This window comes from Octopus sinensis, unplaced genomic scaffold, assembly GCF_006345805.1.
Source record: "Octopus sinensis unplaced genomic scaffold, ASM634580v1 Contig11644, whole genome shotgun sequence".
Lineage (NCBI taxonomy): Eukaryota > Metazoa > Mollusca > Cephalopoda > Octopoda > Octopodidae > Octopus > Octopus sinensis.
The window spans coordinates 40,001-57,500 of record NW_021832421.1 but is presented as its reverse complement, the minus strand read 5'-3'; the positions used below and the strand labels follow the sequence as shown (position 1 = coordinate 57,500).

Here is a 17,500-nt window from a genome sequence, read left to right as displayed (position 1 = left end):
TGTAAAATACAGATGGTACCTGAATCAATATCACAAACTGGAATACAGTGTGTATAATATATATATATATAGATAGATAGATAGATAGATATCTTTCTTCTACAAAGTTTGTAAGGAACTAGAAACTGAAGATGGAAACGTATCACCAATTTCAAAGCATAAAAATGATTCTAAACGTTCTGAAATCATCAGAATACCTGAATTTATCCAACAAGTTCAACAGACCATTGATTACAATCCCAGAAAGTCCATGAGGTCAATTACAAAAGATTTCCATGTGTCTGAAGGAACAGTCAGAAATGTTGTACACGAAGACATCAGATATAAATTTTATATGATGAAGAAAGGTCAATTTGTCAGAAAAAGCAAAAGAAGATTTGATTTGGTTTTTCTCAAACGAGAAAAACTTTAACCAAGATCAAAAAGTTAACAGAAGAAATGACAGATGGTTATGTGCAGACCCTTCTGAAGTTCCAAGTGTTATGCATACAAACTTTCCTGCAACTGTTATGGTTTTAGGGGTTATCAGCAATGAAGGACATGTGATGCCTCCTTACTTCTTTCCACAAAGCCCTAGAGTTAACTCTGCTGCATACATTGAGGCCCTGGAAACAATTGTTAAGCCCTGGATAGACAGTGTATGCAATGGTAAGCCATATGTGTTTCAGTAAGACTCTGCACTATCACACATGGCTCTAGTAACACAGGAATGGATGGCTGAAAATATTCGCGATCACATAACCCCTAACATTTGGCCTCCTAATTCCCTAGATCTTAATCCATTGGAATATTACATGTGGAGCATTGTTGAGAGAGAGGTTAGTGGACATGCCCATTACACCAAAGATTCTTTGAAAACTGCCATAGTCAGAGTAATGTCCAAAATGAACCAGGACAACTTCATTCAAGCATGTAAATGATTTAGATCTCATATAGAAGCAGTTGTTGAAGCTGAAGGTGGCTTTATTGAATAATATTATAAATAAAGTTATTACCTGTTATTATATATCTGTTTATTTTATAAACATAAATCTGTCCTCAAATATCTTATGCACCCTGTATATATACATACAAAAGAAGGGCACTCGGCAAATTTATTGGGAGTTACATGTATGGATCAAAACAGTTTGATTCAAATTCATTGGTACTCCGAGTTTCAAGAGTGTTGCTAGTCTTCAGCCATTTTGAATTTGAATGAAAGAAGTTGATTGTTATTACTGTAAGATGGGCTGCAATTGGTCAAGGAAGGCCATGCAGTGTTGTGGTTTGTTGTTGGTATATTGGTATATGAGCGACAACAGTTAGTTGGGAAATACAGCATGGTGGACAGGAAATCAGTCAGGTCCTTGGAGGGAAAGTAGGAAGGGGCGGGATGTGCAAGTATATAGTTGTATATGTGGGTGTGTGGACACGTTCATATGGTTTTGTGTGCATGTCCGTACTGATGCAAGTGCGCACATCTGTACATAGGCACACATGTACACGTCCACACACACATATATGATGAACAAACATGCATGTGCACTCACACACACACGTGCATACACATGTATGCACACACACATGCATATTCCTTTATATGTACATATGTATATATGCATGCATGTACATATGCATATTAGAGTACATGCGCATGCGTACTTGTGCATATATGCATGCATTAGTGTACATGTGCATAACAAGCATAGGAATTGGTAATTGGCAGTCCTGAAATTTGCCAGAAGGGCATACTTCTGGTGACAGCAATAAGATAAATTGTATAATACTTGAGACCTTTGGGGAAATGTTTCTTAATTAATGACAAGAAGCCCCTAGCTACATTATTGGAAACTTCTAGGTTGAAAGGAGGGTTATACCATATCGTTTTCCATTTCCTAATCCTTTTGGGATGAGAAGAGGGTGTTTGGGAGTTGTCCACATATGCGAGCTTCTCAGTAAACCCACTCCTACTCAAAGCATCGGTGGGGGGGGGGGGGGGCTGTTAAAGATCTTTCTATTGGGTGACATTAGATAGTTGTTTGCTAATGCCTGAAACCATGTTTAATTACAGTGGTGAAGATGGTTAAAGTTCTTGTAGATGTATACCATTTCCTCATTAGGCTTCCTTTTAGAGGGGTTGATCAGCCTGCTTACCAATCCCCAATGCTTGTTATGTGCATGTGCACTCATGCATGCATGCACACAAGTACACATATGCATGTGAATGCACATATACATATCAATGACAAAGCATGTGCATACATGTGTGCATGTTCGTTCATATATGTACGTGCCCATGTACAGATGCGCATGCTCGCATCAATAGACATGCATGCAAAACCATGAGAGCATCCACACACCCATATATACAACTATATACTTGCAGATCCTGCCCCTTCTTACTTTCCCTCCAACAAACCAAGCAATTTCCTGTCCACCACATGGTAAATTTCCTGTTCGTCATGAAGTATTTTCCAGCTAACTGTTGTCGCTGATATACCAACATCAAACCACAATGTCGTGTGACCTTCCTCAACTAATCGCAGCCCACCTCACAGTAATACCAATCAATTTCTTTCATTAAAATTCAAAATGGCTGAAGACTAGCATCAACAATTTCTGCAACAACATTTACACCAATTCAAGTCAGTGACCTTTCCCAGAGATAAACATTTGAGATGGCAAGAAAACGATTGACTTGTATACATAGGTGACCAAGAACCTCTGCAAATAAAAGCATAGACATACATGTGTAGATATATGAGCAGAGACCTACTGGAGCAGTCTTCAATTAGAACTTGACAACAACAACTACTACTAGATTTGTTTAACTTACCAGCAGGTTATCACAAAGACCATTGGCTATTTTGGCCAGAGTATTGGCATCGAGAGGACAAATGACCATAATATCAGCCCAGCGCCGTAGTTCGATGTGTAAGATAGGGTCACCAATATTGTTCCACTGGAATAAAATTGGTAAAAAACACTTTGATGAGACATCAGAGAGATGAACTGGTTGAACATATATATTATATATGTGTGTGTGTGTGTGTTTCATTTGATATATATATATTAAGAACAATCTTACTTAGAAATGGATGTGTGCACAGCCCTTCTTGTCTGTGTTACTGTTATTCTCCTTGTCCTGTCTTTTACTGTTTATATTTTGTACTGTCGTTACTGTCCTGTTTTTGTTACCATTTTTACCCCTCCGCAAAAAAATCTCAAATTTTATTTAATTTGGTTTTCGCGGGAAGGAATATTTTGTTAAAGTCATGTATCGCCTTGACCTTCGAAATGCGGAGTAGATGAAACAAAGGCGACTGAAGAAGGGGAATTTTCCTTGTGTTGTATGTCTTGTACTCTATTTTTTCGTTGTTTAATAAAAATGTCCATTTCCTTGGTTTTGTGTTTACGTTTTCATTTCTCATTGTGTTCGACGTTTTTTTGGTGTCCTGTACCAATATATGCATGTATATATACATGTAGAGGTAGGTACGTACATATATATATGCATATGTTTTCTTTATCTATTAATTTTTATATATATATATATAATATATATATATATATATATTATATATATATATATTATATATATATATATATAATATATATATATATATATATAATATATATATATATATATATAATATATATATATATTATATATATATATATATATATATATATATATATATATATATATAATATATATATATATATAATATATATATATATATATATATTCTAGCAAAAACTGTCCGATGAACGGCAACGGGAAACTCAGAGTAACAGGTTTTGTTGAATTTTCTGCTGCTTTAAATAAAGTATATATATATATAATAATGAAAACACAACAACGTGAGGATGTGGAACAAGTATAGTGTTATTGGACGCTCAGGAAAGGAAAGAAAGGATTTAACGTTTCGAGCAGAGCTCTTCATCAGAAACATAGGAAAAGGAAAGATCCATATACATACATATATACATACATACACACACGGTCGTCATCATCATCATTTGACGTCCTGTTATCCATGCTGGCATAGGTTAGATGGCTTAACAGGAGCTGGCAAGCCTGAGAGCTGCACCAAGCTCCACTTGTCCGTTATGGCTTGGTTTCTATGGCTGGATGCCCTTCCTAATGCCAACCACTTTACAGAGTGTGGACTGGGTGCTTTATTCACGGCACCAGCAAGAGTATGAAGACACAAAGACATTTTGATAAAGAGATAGGGAGAAAAAAAGGAGATATAGTGAGAGAGAGGGGGGAGACGTATTGATGGAAAACCAGTGAAGGAGAAATATTACAAGAGATGTGGAACCAGGTAAATATTTTGGTAGAGAGACAAATGAAGAGAGATGTACTATATATGGATAGAGAGAAAAGGAAGACAAATGGAGAGAGAGTTTTTGGTAGAGAGAGAGAGAGATATAATAAAAGACAAACTCACTTTCCATTCATCCTCATCTTGGTAAATATTCACCTGTACAGCATTAGTATCAAAGAAAAACAAGGAATTCTTTGTGACAACAAGTTGAATTTCAAACTACAAAAGAGAACAAATACTTTTATCATTCAAGGGTGAAGAGAGGGCAATCATCCTGGACTAACATATAATCATCATCACCATTCTCATTTAATATTCACTTTCCCATGCTTGAATGGCTCAGACGAAATTTGACGTGGATTTTTCTACAACCAGATAAACTCTTCTTGTTGCCAAGCGCCATTCTTGTTTCCAAGTATAACATTTCTCAATGGCCAGACATAGAAATGGAGGACACAGCTTGTACTATGGTGACTCTCACACACAACCATCACATGATGCGAGGACTAAGAAACACTTACACACAGCAGCAGTTCACAGACACATATTATATGGCACCAAAAGTTAAACAGAAACTGTGTGCTGAGGGGCTTCTACTATAACCAACCAAACCACAAGTCTTTGGTCAGCCATGCCAGGACGTATTTACCACACAGCCATGCATACATTCTGATTGTGTTGATAACATTTAATGAAATATTTAACTTTTTTGAGGAGTATCAAATCATTCTCCCTATTTCTGTCTTTGTTTCCTCATAACTCTCTTAAAAATGCATATTTTTGAATGATATTTTGAAGAAACAGTTTGTTCAGAGCGTAGAGAACATAACGGCAATGTTTCAAATGTATATATATAAAAAGAAAAGGTTTGGGATCTGAATAGAGGCAGCTGCTTTGGTGACTGACAGCTGCACTTTGCCAGGAATGGTCAGGTGGACAGGCATCACTGGCCCTCATTCAACTCCTAATCTCTCACTTCATGGATCCTAGTACAACACCCCAAGACCTTCCGCTTCAGCTGGTGGGCCAAACCAAATCAGGGGATAATGTTAACACTGCACCGGTTGACGAAATACTCTGGGACCGTGGTCAACGGCCTAGTATTTGAGGTCAAGGTGTCTCAAGTAGATGCAAACGAATGGGAGCCACTGAACTAACTTGCCCATGATACATTGATGACGATGAAAACAACCAGGCCATTAAAGAGTGGACAGGCCTCAGGTTCAACTTACAGAGGTCAGGAAAAGTGACGAAATCTGGTTGTGATGTTATCAATGAATGCACCAACAACCACAAAAGATAGGAAGGGAAGAAGCAAGGGGGAAGGAAAATTACAGGTGGAGAATGTAGGGAGGAAATGACTGGAAATGTTTCCAAAACGTTTTCCATTTTTTATTTATTTATTAACGCAATGGAAAACTTATATCTGCAAAATATCATATAAAGATACGCATTTTACAGAATATTTCGAGAAAACAAATTCGGCGGGGCACTAAACTGTAATTATGCCACAAAAAAAACAACTTTCGAAACTAATCCAAGGGACATAATTATATCCTAATAAAGTTGGTCAAATAAATAACGAGGTTGCAATTAATTGAACACCGGTTGAGAGAAAGAACCGTGTTTCATTCGAGTTTTTTTCTTTTTTTTTTGTTTAATTTTTATTAAGTAATTAATTAAAGGAAGAACGACTGCGCCTCATGACCTTTCTCAGGGCCTCTGAGCCTGGTTTGTGAAAGTTATCCTTAGGCGTAAGATCTGGTCCAAATGTCTCCAATAGACTAAAACCCGCTAGGGTAACCCCCGGGGCCCAAGGAATGCTGGTGTTAAACAGACCTGATCCAGCAAACCTCTGAACCCCAGACACAATGTACCTCAACTATGGCTCTTTTAGGCGATCCCGGCATTTCTTTTAACTCTTTACCTTCAGAGTTCAAGTCAATTATCGCATATTTACTTCTAGCCCAATTCCTTGCGCTTTCCTTCTTTACTAAGTAGTGACGGTTATTCCAAAATTGCACTGAAATTTCTTTGCAACAATATTAATTCCCTAACAAGCCTTATATGAGACCCACGGCGAAGTACTCCCCCCCCCCCTATTTCAAGGACAGTTCAGCTGTTGTACACACAGACATCTTTGGCCACATATTGTCACTCACAAGCAAGCTCCAGTCCCGCGGCCTCTGCTCCTCAAAGTTCATCTTGTACCACCTCCACTCAAGAAATTCCAACCTCATTCATCTCTCTTCTTCTCACTCCACATCTTAATGGTCCATCCGCTAACAACTCTGTCCAGTCCTTCCTCAGTGGAACGTCGACCCTCCGCAATTTTTTCCTTGCTTATGTCGTCGACATGCAACATTTGGCGAAAGTAAAGAATACGCACATCCGGTGTTTACGGTTAGCGTCTTTGTTACACCAAAGAAAGGGAGGGGTACACATCCTTTACCTCCGTCCAACAGTTTAAATGGGTCATTAACGGAGTCAATCTCGCCAATTTTGGACGGAATGTGAAGGACAGAAGCCATTCCGCTCGTCTTCCTCGGGAGTCGGGAACAAGGGAGGTAATTTGTACTGTACTAAATATGTGTGTGTGCCAAAGTACGCATGCGTGAACCGGGTAGTTTACTCTGTTTATACGTAAAGGTAAACTTTAAAATAGGATAAAATCTTTCTAAAATTATATGAAGTAGTCAGCATGAAAGTCTCATAAAGGAAAAATTTATAATTATTCCCTTAAATACATTCCTTTATATTAAGGGCATTACTACACGTAAATACACAGTGAGGAATGCAACCTTTGAAGCCAACCCTAAAAAAAAACAGATTTATTTAAGGTAGTTTTGACTTTAAGAGTCCCTAATAGCGTGAGGCATTTACGTGTAGTAATGCCCTTAATATAAATAGATAGACAGGTAGCCGGTTATGTATGTATGTGTACATGCAGTACGAATTTAATATTGAAACATATATCTGGATAGGTGTCCGCAAAATAAATCACAAAATATTGTTATTCTCTCACATACATATATATACATATATATATAACTGACAGACGCACGTGTGTGTGTGTGCAACTGGTACAGTTTGTGTGAAGAGTTGTTTAGAAAACTTACAGTCGGGTCAGTTTGTTGTAGTTGTTTTATAAGAAGAGGAATCTTCACTGCAGCTACACTGCCTGTACAAGCAATTAACACACGGCTTCTGGTCGCCATCTTCAAATCTTTCACCCTTTCCCTCTCTCTCTTTTTCTCTTAACATTTCTCTCTCTCTCTCTCCTCTCTCTCTCTCTCTATATATATATATATAATATATATATATATATATATATATATATATATATATATATATATATATATATATTGATAAAACGGTAAGATAACAAAAGAAAGAAAGAGACCTCAATATTATGTAAATAGAGGAAATTTATCTATACAATATGTTACATTACTCGGTAGTCAAGAAAAAACTCTGAGTTTCAGATGCCGAAGTGGAAATCCACAACACCATCTCTTCGGTTATCTGGCTATTTGAAAACGTTATGAAAAAATACCGTTAAAAATGACAGAGGGTAATTTCAAGGCCAGGTTCAATAACCACACTTTAGGGCTTTATCTAGCAGTTCTTTAGAGATAGAGGCATAAAAATCAATAAATCATAAAAATGCCTCTATCTCTAAAGAACTGCTAGATAAAGCCCTAATCTTCGCTAGTGACTTCATAGAAATTAGTACCAATGATAAGGATATAATCTTCCATGCTAGAAAGACATTACTTTTCAGTGAGAATGCAAAGTGGGTAAAAAACACCGACACGGAGGGCGCTTTCGATGTGAGCATGGGTTCATATGATGGGGCAGGCATCTGTGATCTAATTGGACTCTTTCTCCTAGATACCTTCAGTAAGACATTCCCTAACGTACATTTCGCCATCTACAAAGATGATGCCCTCGCCTTAACAGCTAATACAAATGGACCAGCACAAGATCGTTTTAGGAAGGATATTATCCAGTTAATGAAACACTTCGGACTTAGTATAACTATAGACACTAACCTGACGGTTGTCAATTTCTTAGACGTTTCCTTAGATCTTAATAATAATATTTATAAGCCTTATAGGAAGCCCAATGATAGACTAAGTTATATTAATGTAGGTTCATGCCATCCCCCTATAGTATTCAAAAATTTAGTTAAAAATATTAGTAAGAGGATTTCTAGCCTCTCATCTAATGAGGACATCTTCAATAGCATTGCCCCAGTTTATAATAAAGCTTTAAAAGATAGTGGTTTTAGCGAAAAAATAAAATATACACCTATCACCAGCCCAACAATAAGGAAAAGGAATAATAGAAATAGGAAGGTCATCTGGTTTACGCCCCCTTACTCACCCGAGGTGGCCTTCAATATAGGTAAATATTTCCTAGCACTGATAGATAGACATTTTCCAGTTAACCATGCTTATAGGAAACTCTTCAATAGACACAATTTAAAAATTAGTTTTAGTTCAACTACCAATTTTAAAAACATAATCAATCATAACATACAAAAAACACAAGAAGAAAACAGCTGTTCATGCAGGAATAAAGAATTGTGCCCGCTAAATGGAGCTTGCATGTCCAAGACCATCATATATGAAGCTACCGTAAACTCTATAACCACTAAAGACACCGTTTCGACGAAGAAATACGTGGGCCTGACAGAGGGTAATTTCAAGGCCAGGTTCAATAACCACACTTTGAGCTTTAGGCACTGGAACAAAAGAAAAGCGACACAATTATCCAATCATATTTGGTCTTTAAGAGATAAAGGTGTCGATTATAACATACAATGGAAGATTTTGGCCAGATGTAAGCCCTATACTAACGGCAGCGGAAGGTGCGGTTTATGCGACATGGAGAGATGGCTTATCTGGAAAAGCAGCTTAGACCCTACATAATGTCTAAATACAAGGACAGCTTTTTGGATCATGCCCACATGTGACTAAATTTCTGTTACGTTTTTGGTCCCCTAAAGAAAACGGATAGAACATGCTTTCTGTGTTATGTCCCAAGAAGATTTTATATATTTTTATATATTTTTATATATTTTTATGTATTTTTATATAATTTTTATGACGAAAAATGCGAGCGATGTATAAGTACGCAGGCAAAGCAGAGTTATAACAGAGTAATTTCCCTTCATTTTTAACGGTATTTTTTCATAACGTTTTCAAATAGCCAGATAACCGAAGAGATGGTGTTGTGGATTTCCACTTCGGCATCTGAAACTCAGAGTTTTATCTTGACTACCGAGTAATGTAACATATTGTATATATATATATATATATATATAATAATTATTATTATTTGAGGGAATATAAATCCAAACTTACAGGGAAAAAAAAACATTCAATTTAGAAATACTAAATCAAATTTCACACAATATAATATATATATAAAATTATATGTTTTTAATATTTTTTTTTTGCAATTTACTTAATCATTGATATTTTATTGTTATTTTAATATTAATATTTCTATTATATATAATTTTCGGATCCTTTCGGTTTGAACGGCAGTTTTTCTAGCGGTGTCATATGAAATTGTCACCCATAATTATAACCTTAGTTTCGATCTATTGCTTTTCAATCTGTTTTAGGGTTAGGATTAGGGGTGGGTGGAGGGTATCTTTTTTTCTTCACAAATGTAAATAAACCCAATCTGTTTCTTAAACGAGGGACATATTCATACGGCACAGAATGTTTTCACCTCAATAGACGTCAATGATTGGTTGAAATTGCAGAAATTGAAGAAAAAAAACAACAAATATCTTACAAGCTATACAATTTTCTCAATAAAGCCAGATGGTGTAATTTAATTGTTCATTTTGAATTGATAAAAGGTGGGTTTTTTCTAATTTTATATATCATCATCATCATCGTTTAGCGTCCGCTTTCCATGCTAGCATAGGTTGGACGGTTCAACTGGGAAGCCAGAAGGCTGCACCAGGCCTGGTCTGATCTGGCAATGTTTCTACGGCTGGATGCCCTTCCTAACGCCAACCACTCCGTGAGTGTAGTAGGTGCTTTTTACTGCCACCGGCACAGGTGCCAGACGAGGCTGGCAAACGGCCATGATTGGATGGTGCTTTTTACGTGCCACTGGTACGGAGGCCAGGTGAGGCTGGCAACGGTCATGATCGGATGGTGCTTTTTACATGCCACCGGCACGGAGAGCAGTTGGGGCAGCGCTGGCAATGGCTACGTTCGGATGGTTCTCTATGTTCCACCAGCAATTGTATCACAGCTACAATTTCCATTTATGTTGATCGATTTTGATTTTGATTTTCACTTGCCTCAACAGGTCTTCACAAGTAGAGTTTTGTGTCCCAAGAAGGAAAGATATGCATAAGTGGACTGGCTAATCCCATGTAGAGGCCACGGGTTATGGTCTCACTTGTCCTGCCGGGTCTTCTCACGCACAGCATACTTCCAAAGGCCTCGGTCTCTAGTCATATATTTATATTGTACACTGACTTTTACTATATATATGTCATATTGCAGATATATATATATGTGCGTGTGTGTGTGTGTGTATGTATATATAATTTATATGTATGTGTGTGTGTATATATATATAATAATTATTATTATTTGAGGGAATATAAATCCAAACTTACAGGGAAAAAAAAACATTCAATTTAGAAATACTAAATCAAATTTCACACAATATAATATATATATAAAATTATATGTTTTTAATATTTTTTTTTTGCAATTTACTTAATCATTGATATTTTATTGTTATTTTAATATTAATATTTCTATTATATATAATTTTCGGATCCTTTCGGTTTGAACGGCAGTTTTTCTAGCGGTGTCATATGAAATTGTCACCCATAATTATAACCTTAGTTTCGATCTATTGCTTTTCAATCTGTTTTAGGGTTAGGATTAGGGGTGGGTGGAGGGTATCTTTTTTTCTTCACAAATGTAAATAAACCCAATCTGTTTCTTAAACGAGGGACATATTCATACGGCACAGAATGTTTTCACCTCAATAGACGTCAATGATTGGTTGAAATTGCAGAAATTGAAGAAAAAAACAACAAATATCTTACAAGCTATACATTTTCTCAATAAAGCCAGATGGTGTAATTTAATTGTTCATTTTGAATTGATAAAAGGTGGGTTTTTTCTAATTTTATATATCATCATCATCATCGTTTAGCGTCCGCTTTCCATGCTAGCATAGGTTGGACGGTTCAACTGGGAAGCCAGAAGGCTGCACCAGGCCTGGTCTGATCTGGCAATGTTTCTACGGCTGGATGCCCTTCCTAACGCCAACCACTCCGTGAGTGTAGTAGGTGCTTTTTACCTGCCACCGGCACAGGTGCCAGACGAGGCTGGCAAACGGCCATGATTGGATGGTGCTTTTTACGTGCCACTGGTACGGAGGCCAGGTGAGGCTGGCAACGGTCATGATCGGATGGTGCTTTTTACATGCCACCGGCACGGAGAGCAGTTGGGGCAGCGCTGGCAATGGCTACGTTCGGATGGTTCTCTTATGTTCCACCAGCAATTGTATCACAGCTACAATTTCCATTTATGTTGATCGATTTTGATTTTGATTTTCACTTGCCTCAACAGGTCTTCACAAGTAGAGTTTTGTGTCCCAAGAAGGAAAGATATGCATAAGTGGACTGGCTAATCCCATGTAGAGGCCACGGGTTATGGTCTCACTTGTCCTGCCGGGTCTTCTCACGCACAGCATACTTCCAAAGGCCTCGGTCTCTAGTCATATATTTATATTGTACACTGACTTTTACTATATATATGTCATATTGCAGATATATATATATGTGCGTGTGTGTGTGTGTATGTATATATAATTTATATGTATGTGTGTGTGTATATATATATATATATATATATATCTTCACTTATCTATTTGTTTACCTTCCTCCTTTTCTCCTCTCTATCTCTCTATCATTTTGTGTAAGTAAAGCTATGGATCCTCCATCGCTTTCCATGAAGACTATTCCATTTGTTAGGCGAACAGAACTTCCTAATGGTTGCATTATCACTGCAATCACTAAAAACGCCACGAGGGCAATGTGCCCTGTCTGCCTGCATCGATAGCAAACGGGCCCCGGCTGCGTACAGTCCCGCGCCATGTGCGGTCCCTGGCATCTAAAACACTGTCCTGAGAACGGCCGCTCTCGTTGCATGGTAAGCTTCTGTACGTCTTTCTCGGGGCGTCGTCCGTCTTTACGCGCCTCCGTTACCGCCATCGCTATCGCCTTCCATCCAGAGTGTCTCGTCAACACGCGAGCCTGAGCCACAAGTTTGCTCAGCGGCATCTTTTTAATCCCAGGCAGTCGTTGTAGGTGAATCCCTACATCGTCGGGGAACCCATTCACAAACGCCAGCTGGGCTGCTCTCTCCAGCCCTTCTCCCGCAAACCCAGCCAGAGTCGCTAACCTTCTAACTTCTGATGCATAGTCATCCACTTGGCCTCCCGTCCACCTGATTGCACCTAGCTTAGCAAAAGCTGTGTATTTGCATTCCGTGTAGGCATCCCATAAGCGTCACTCTATGTTCTCCTCGCTGAGCCGTTCCTCTTCATCCATCTCTAGGTATAGCGTTAAGGCGCTCCCTTCTAAATACAGCGCCATAAGACTCACCACATCACTTATACCTTACAGTCTTGCCACCAGCCTGATTTTGCGAATCCAGGCCACTACATCGCCTTCACCACTAAAAGGTCTGACAACGTTGCTGGCGATCCTAATTTTTGCAGACATCATGGCGACGAATCGTGTTGAAATGTAAATGTTTAAGAACTGCCAAAATAGCTTGTGGTGTGGTGTGCGATTTGAATATAAAGGCACCTACCTTCTCTTCCTCATGACGGAGACCCTCCAGTGGTAACTAGTCCTTCGACACAGCCCCGACCCGAACACTAACGATAGCAGCTGCTAGCCCAAGCCCTTAGTAACGTCCGCACACGTCTTGTCACCTGCACAACCCACGTTGGAAAGGCCCAATTGACCGCTGCCTGCGCACGCCTCACAGCTGCCCCTTCCAGTTGCCCCAGCTTCCAGTCAACGCACCCAGCTACTGACGTCCAGCTGCTGACGTCGTCCCACATCCTTATCCGGAAGACAGCATGACACTGCGTCAGAGATGACTATTTGAATTTACAAGTTTGCAGCTCATGTAACAGACTTGTTACAGTTCCCGCCTCTTTAGATACACTCACATGGGTTGAATTGAAGCTAGCCCGTGGTAGAAAGCATTCCACCTAACTACCACGCCATTAGATCGAACCTGACGTCTCATGATTGTGAAATGAAGTTGTTACCATTGGGCCAAGCCCGAGTCCACATATTTAAATAAACGCACATACATACAAACGTTGCATCGAGCACCTGTTGTTCTAGCACTTTCTAAATGTGGTGCCTAACGTAAAATTAACTCCAAATTTTTTTTTATTAGTGCGGCCTGTCTTATGGTTCGTTTTTCTAAAATAGTCACCTATTCCTGTTCAAGGGTTTTTAAATAGTAGCTAAACCACCCTCAAAATCATACCCTACTGTCTCAAAAAGAACGTACGTTAGTCCTAGATACACGATGCCTTTAAAAAGACGAGATGGTAACAGCTGGAACGCCTTTGACCAATAAGAGTTGATCAGGAATGTTTTATAGATCAACATCATTGATCTATAAAAAGTGAAACACCAGATCACCTCTGATTGGTCAAAGACGTTCCGGCTATGACCATCCCGTCCTTTCAGATGCAGTGTATCTTTTTTTTTTTTGTCTTTTAAAGATTAGAAGGAAATTATCTGAAAGAGCAATCTTTTAGCCCCAAGTCACCCTCCTCCCCGATCGAGTTGACTTCTGAACATAAATATCCCAGCTGTGATCCATCATGTCTTTTTGTTCCAAGCAGGGTGTCACCTCTTTTTTCTTAATAGTGGAATGTGAATGATTTGAGAGAGACTTGGCTGCTATTTCTTAAAGGCACTTTCCTTTACCCTTTAGCATTATACTGTCAAAAGTAATGCTTTGTTAATTGCATTGTTTGGAATTAATCCTGTATTATCTCGTAGCTTTGAGATTTTGATGAGGTGGCTGTTCCGTTTGGGAACGGCATGGTAGGGTTGATGTGAGAGGCCAGATCCGGCCAGTTTGAACATAAAACAGGTGGAATGCTTTGGCTGGTTTAAATGTTAAATGGTTAATCATATTATGTCCCTTAAGGCCCTAAATTAACAGAGATTGATTTAAAGGGGACCCACTCCAGCACTCCACCCCTCAGGTGCCATGTGTAATTGAGGGGACAGGCATTATGAAGGCCCATCAACATTTAAAAAAAAATTATTTTCTGAATTCTTTTCCCTTTTTTCAGTCATTTCTTTTTCTTTTATTCTTTTATTTGTTTCAATCATTTGACTGTGGCCATGCTGGAGCACTGCCTTTAGTCGAAAAAATTGCCCCCAGGAATTATTCTTTGTAAGCCTAGTACTTATTCTATCGTGCTCTTTTGCCGAACTGCTAAGTTACGGGGACATGAACACACCAACATTGGTTGTCAAGCGATGGTAGGGGACAAACACAAACACACATACACACACACATATAGATATAGATATATGATGGGCTTCTTTCAGTTTCCATCGACCAAATCTACTCGAAAGGCTTTGGTTGGCCCAAGGCTATAGTAGAAGACACTTGCCCAAGGTGCCACACAGTTTGACTGAACCCAGAACCATGTGATTGGGAAGGAAGCTACTTGCCACACAACCATTCCAGCACCTGTTTGCTTTCAATGAATATTTTGTCCTTAAATCAAACTTGGGATCTCATTATGTAAAGTAAACTTGTTACCATTTAAATAAATAGAATAATAAAACATAAAATAAATGTTATGAACAGGGAAGGCTGTGTGGTTAGAATGCTTGCTTCTCAACCATGTGGCTACAGGTTCAATCCTGTTGCAAGGCACCTTAAGTACGTATGCACTGTATCTGCTTTGATAAATAATACTTTCACACTGTGCTAAAAATGGTAATTCCTAATTGTTTGAAATTATCCTTCTTTGTCTTAAAAAGTCTCTTAACTATTGCCAATGGATTTCTGTTTTAATTCACTAATTAATGAAAAAATTTCAGTTAGCTAATTAAGATACAGGTGTGTATGTACATTCATAATATTTATACAAACATGCAACAGCATTTATCTGAATATTTTGTTTCAGAGAAACTTCTCTAAGTGGATTTCATGCTTACATGGTGGTTTCAAGTTTGTGTATTTAATTTGAACTTGACCAACTTCTGCACAAACCAGGAAATATTTTGTTAACCGATTTCTATTTTGGAACAGCATTTTTTATGTTGGTTTGGAATATCCAGATTATTCACCCCTGAGGAGACCAAACCACCATGTCTGGTGATCCACTGGCATTCTGAACAAAATCCTGTGTTTTGTAACACAAAAGTTTATCAAAAATGCCTCTGAAGCAAAATATTGCAGCAAGTATTGTTCTAAGTTTGTATACTTCTGTTATAAATGTGTAAACATCTCAATGCTTTAATCAAAGGCTGTTTCAAGTGCATATCATCATCATCATCATCATCATCATTTAGCGTCCGTTTTCCATGCTAGCATGGGTTGGACGGTTCTACTGGGGTCTGTGAAGCCAGAAGGCTTCATCAGGCCCAGTCAAATCTGGCAGTGTTTCTACGGCTGGATGCCCTTCCTAACGCCAACCACTCCATGAGTGTAGTGGGTGCTTTTTACGTGCCACCCGCACTGGTGCCAGAAAGAGCTGGCAAACGGCCACGAACGGATGGTGCTTTTTATGTGCCACCGGCACGAGGGCCAGGTGAGGCTGGCAACGGACACGAAACGGGGCGGTGCTGGCAACGGTCGCGAAACGGAAAGTTCTCTTACATGCCACCGGCACTGGTAACACATCTGCAATTTCCATTGATCGATTTCGATTCTGATCCTCACTTGCCTCAATGGGTCTTCACAAGCAGAGTTTCGACATGCCACCGGCACTGGTAGCACATCCGCAATTTCCATTGATCGATTTCGATTCTGATCCTCACTTGCCTCAACACGTCTTCACAAGTAGAGTTTTGTGTCCCAAGAAGGGAAGGTATGCATACGTAGGCTGGCTCCATCCCATGTAGAAGGCCACGGGTTGTGGACTCACTTGTCCTGCCGGGTCTTCTCGCGCACAGCACACTTCCAGAGGTCTCGGTCTCTAGTCATTTCCTCAGTGAGACCTAAAGTTCGAAGGTCGTGCTTCACCACCTCGTCCCAGGTTTTCCTGGGTCTGCCTCTTCCACAGGTTCCCTCAACCGCTAGGGTGTGGCACTTTTTCACACAACTATCTTCATCCATTCTCGCCACATGACCATACCAGCGCAAACGTCTCTCTTGCACACCACAACTGATGCTTCTTAGGTCCAGCTTTTCTCTCAAGGTACTTACACTCTGCCGAGTGTGAGTACCGGCATTACACTCACACTCGGCAGAGTGTAAGTACCTTGATCAATTTAAAATAATTAAGAAATTGTTGGTGTACACCATTCAATCCATTTCCCCTGAAGTTGATGTACAAAGGAAGAACTAATTTCTAAGAATCACTTTTGACCTAAATAAATAAATGAAAGCAACTGACTTCCTCCAACAAGTATTCCCACTCAAGGTGCTCGCTGCCAGAAGTCCACCTTCTGGCATCAAAGCAACCAAAGTCTCATTAATAGTGATTCAAGTGTTCACAATTGAGAGTAACGGACTCTCAGAATTTGTAGGGCATCAGACAAAAGTGCCTTGCTGTTTATTTCTGAGTTCAAACCTGACAATAGTAAAACAGTTCTATATTTAAGAGATGAGGAATTATGTACATTATTTACATATGACGTAGTGGTTAAAAGCGCGGGCTACTAACCCCAAGATTCCCAGTTCAATTCCAGGCAGTGACCTGAATAATAATAATATTGAAAAATACCTTAGGAATGAGAACCCAGGTTCGAAATTTCCCTAAGACACCTAATGAAGGCTGGAGGGTATATCAGCTGAAACGTTGTGTTAACAACAAACAAGATGAGGACAAATATCCGTCAAATGTAAATAATGTAAATAATTGCAATGGTAAACTTCACTATTCATTTTGTATTTTTTTTTTGG

The 17,500-nt window shown here is 38.9% G+C and overlaps 1 protein-coding gene across 3 annotated transcripts in view; it reads right to left on the bottom strand.

Moving 5' to 3' along the window:
* The window catches only part of LOC115229031 (phosphopantothenoylcysteine decarboxylase), a 25,618-nt gene that overhangs the window by 1,366 nt on the left and 6,752 nt on the right, over positions 1-17,500 (bottom strand). The window contains exons 3-5 of one of the 3 annotated variants that reach the window (XM_029799459.2): positions 7,433-7,557; positions 4,437-4,532; positions 2,816-2,941 (exon numbers count right to left, since the gene is read on the bottom strand). In XM_029799459.2, the coding sequence (XP_029655319.1) occupies positions 2,816-2,941; positions 4,437-4,532; positions 7,433-7,531 (321 nt within the window). In that variant the 5' untranslated portion in view covers positions 7,532-7,557. Of the gene's footprint in view, positions 1-2,815; positions 2,942-4,436; positions 4,533-6,475; positions 6,891-7,432; positions 7,605-17,500 lie in introns of those variants that run through there. The other 2 variants (XM_029799460.2, XM_036499077.1) reach the window with 2 other exon arrangements.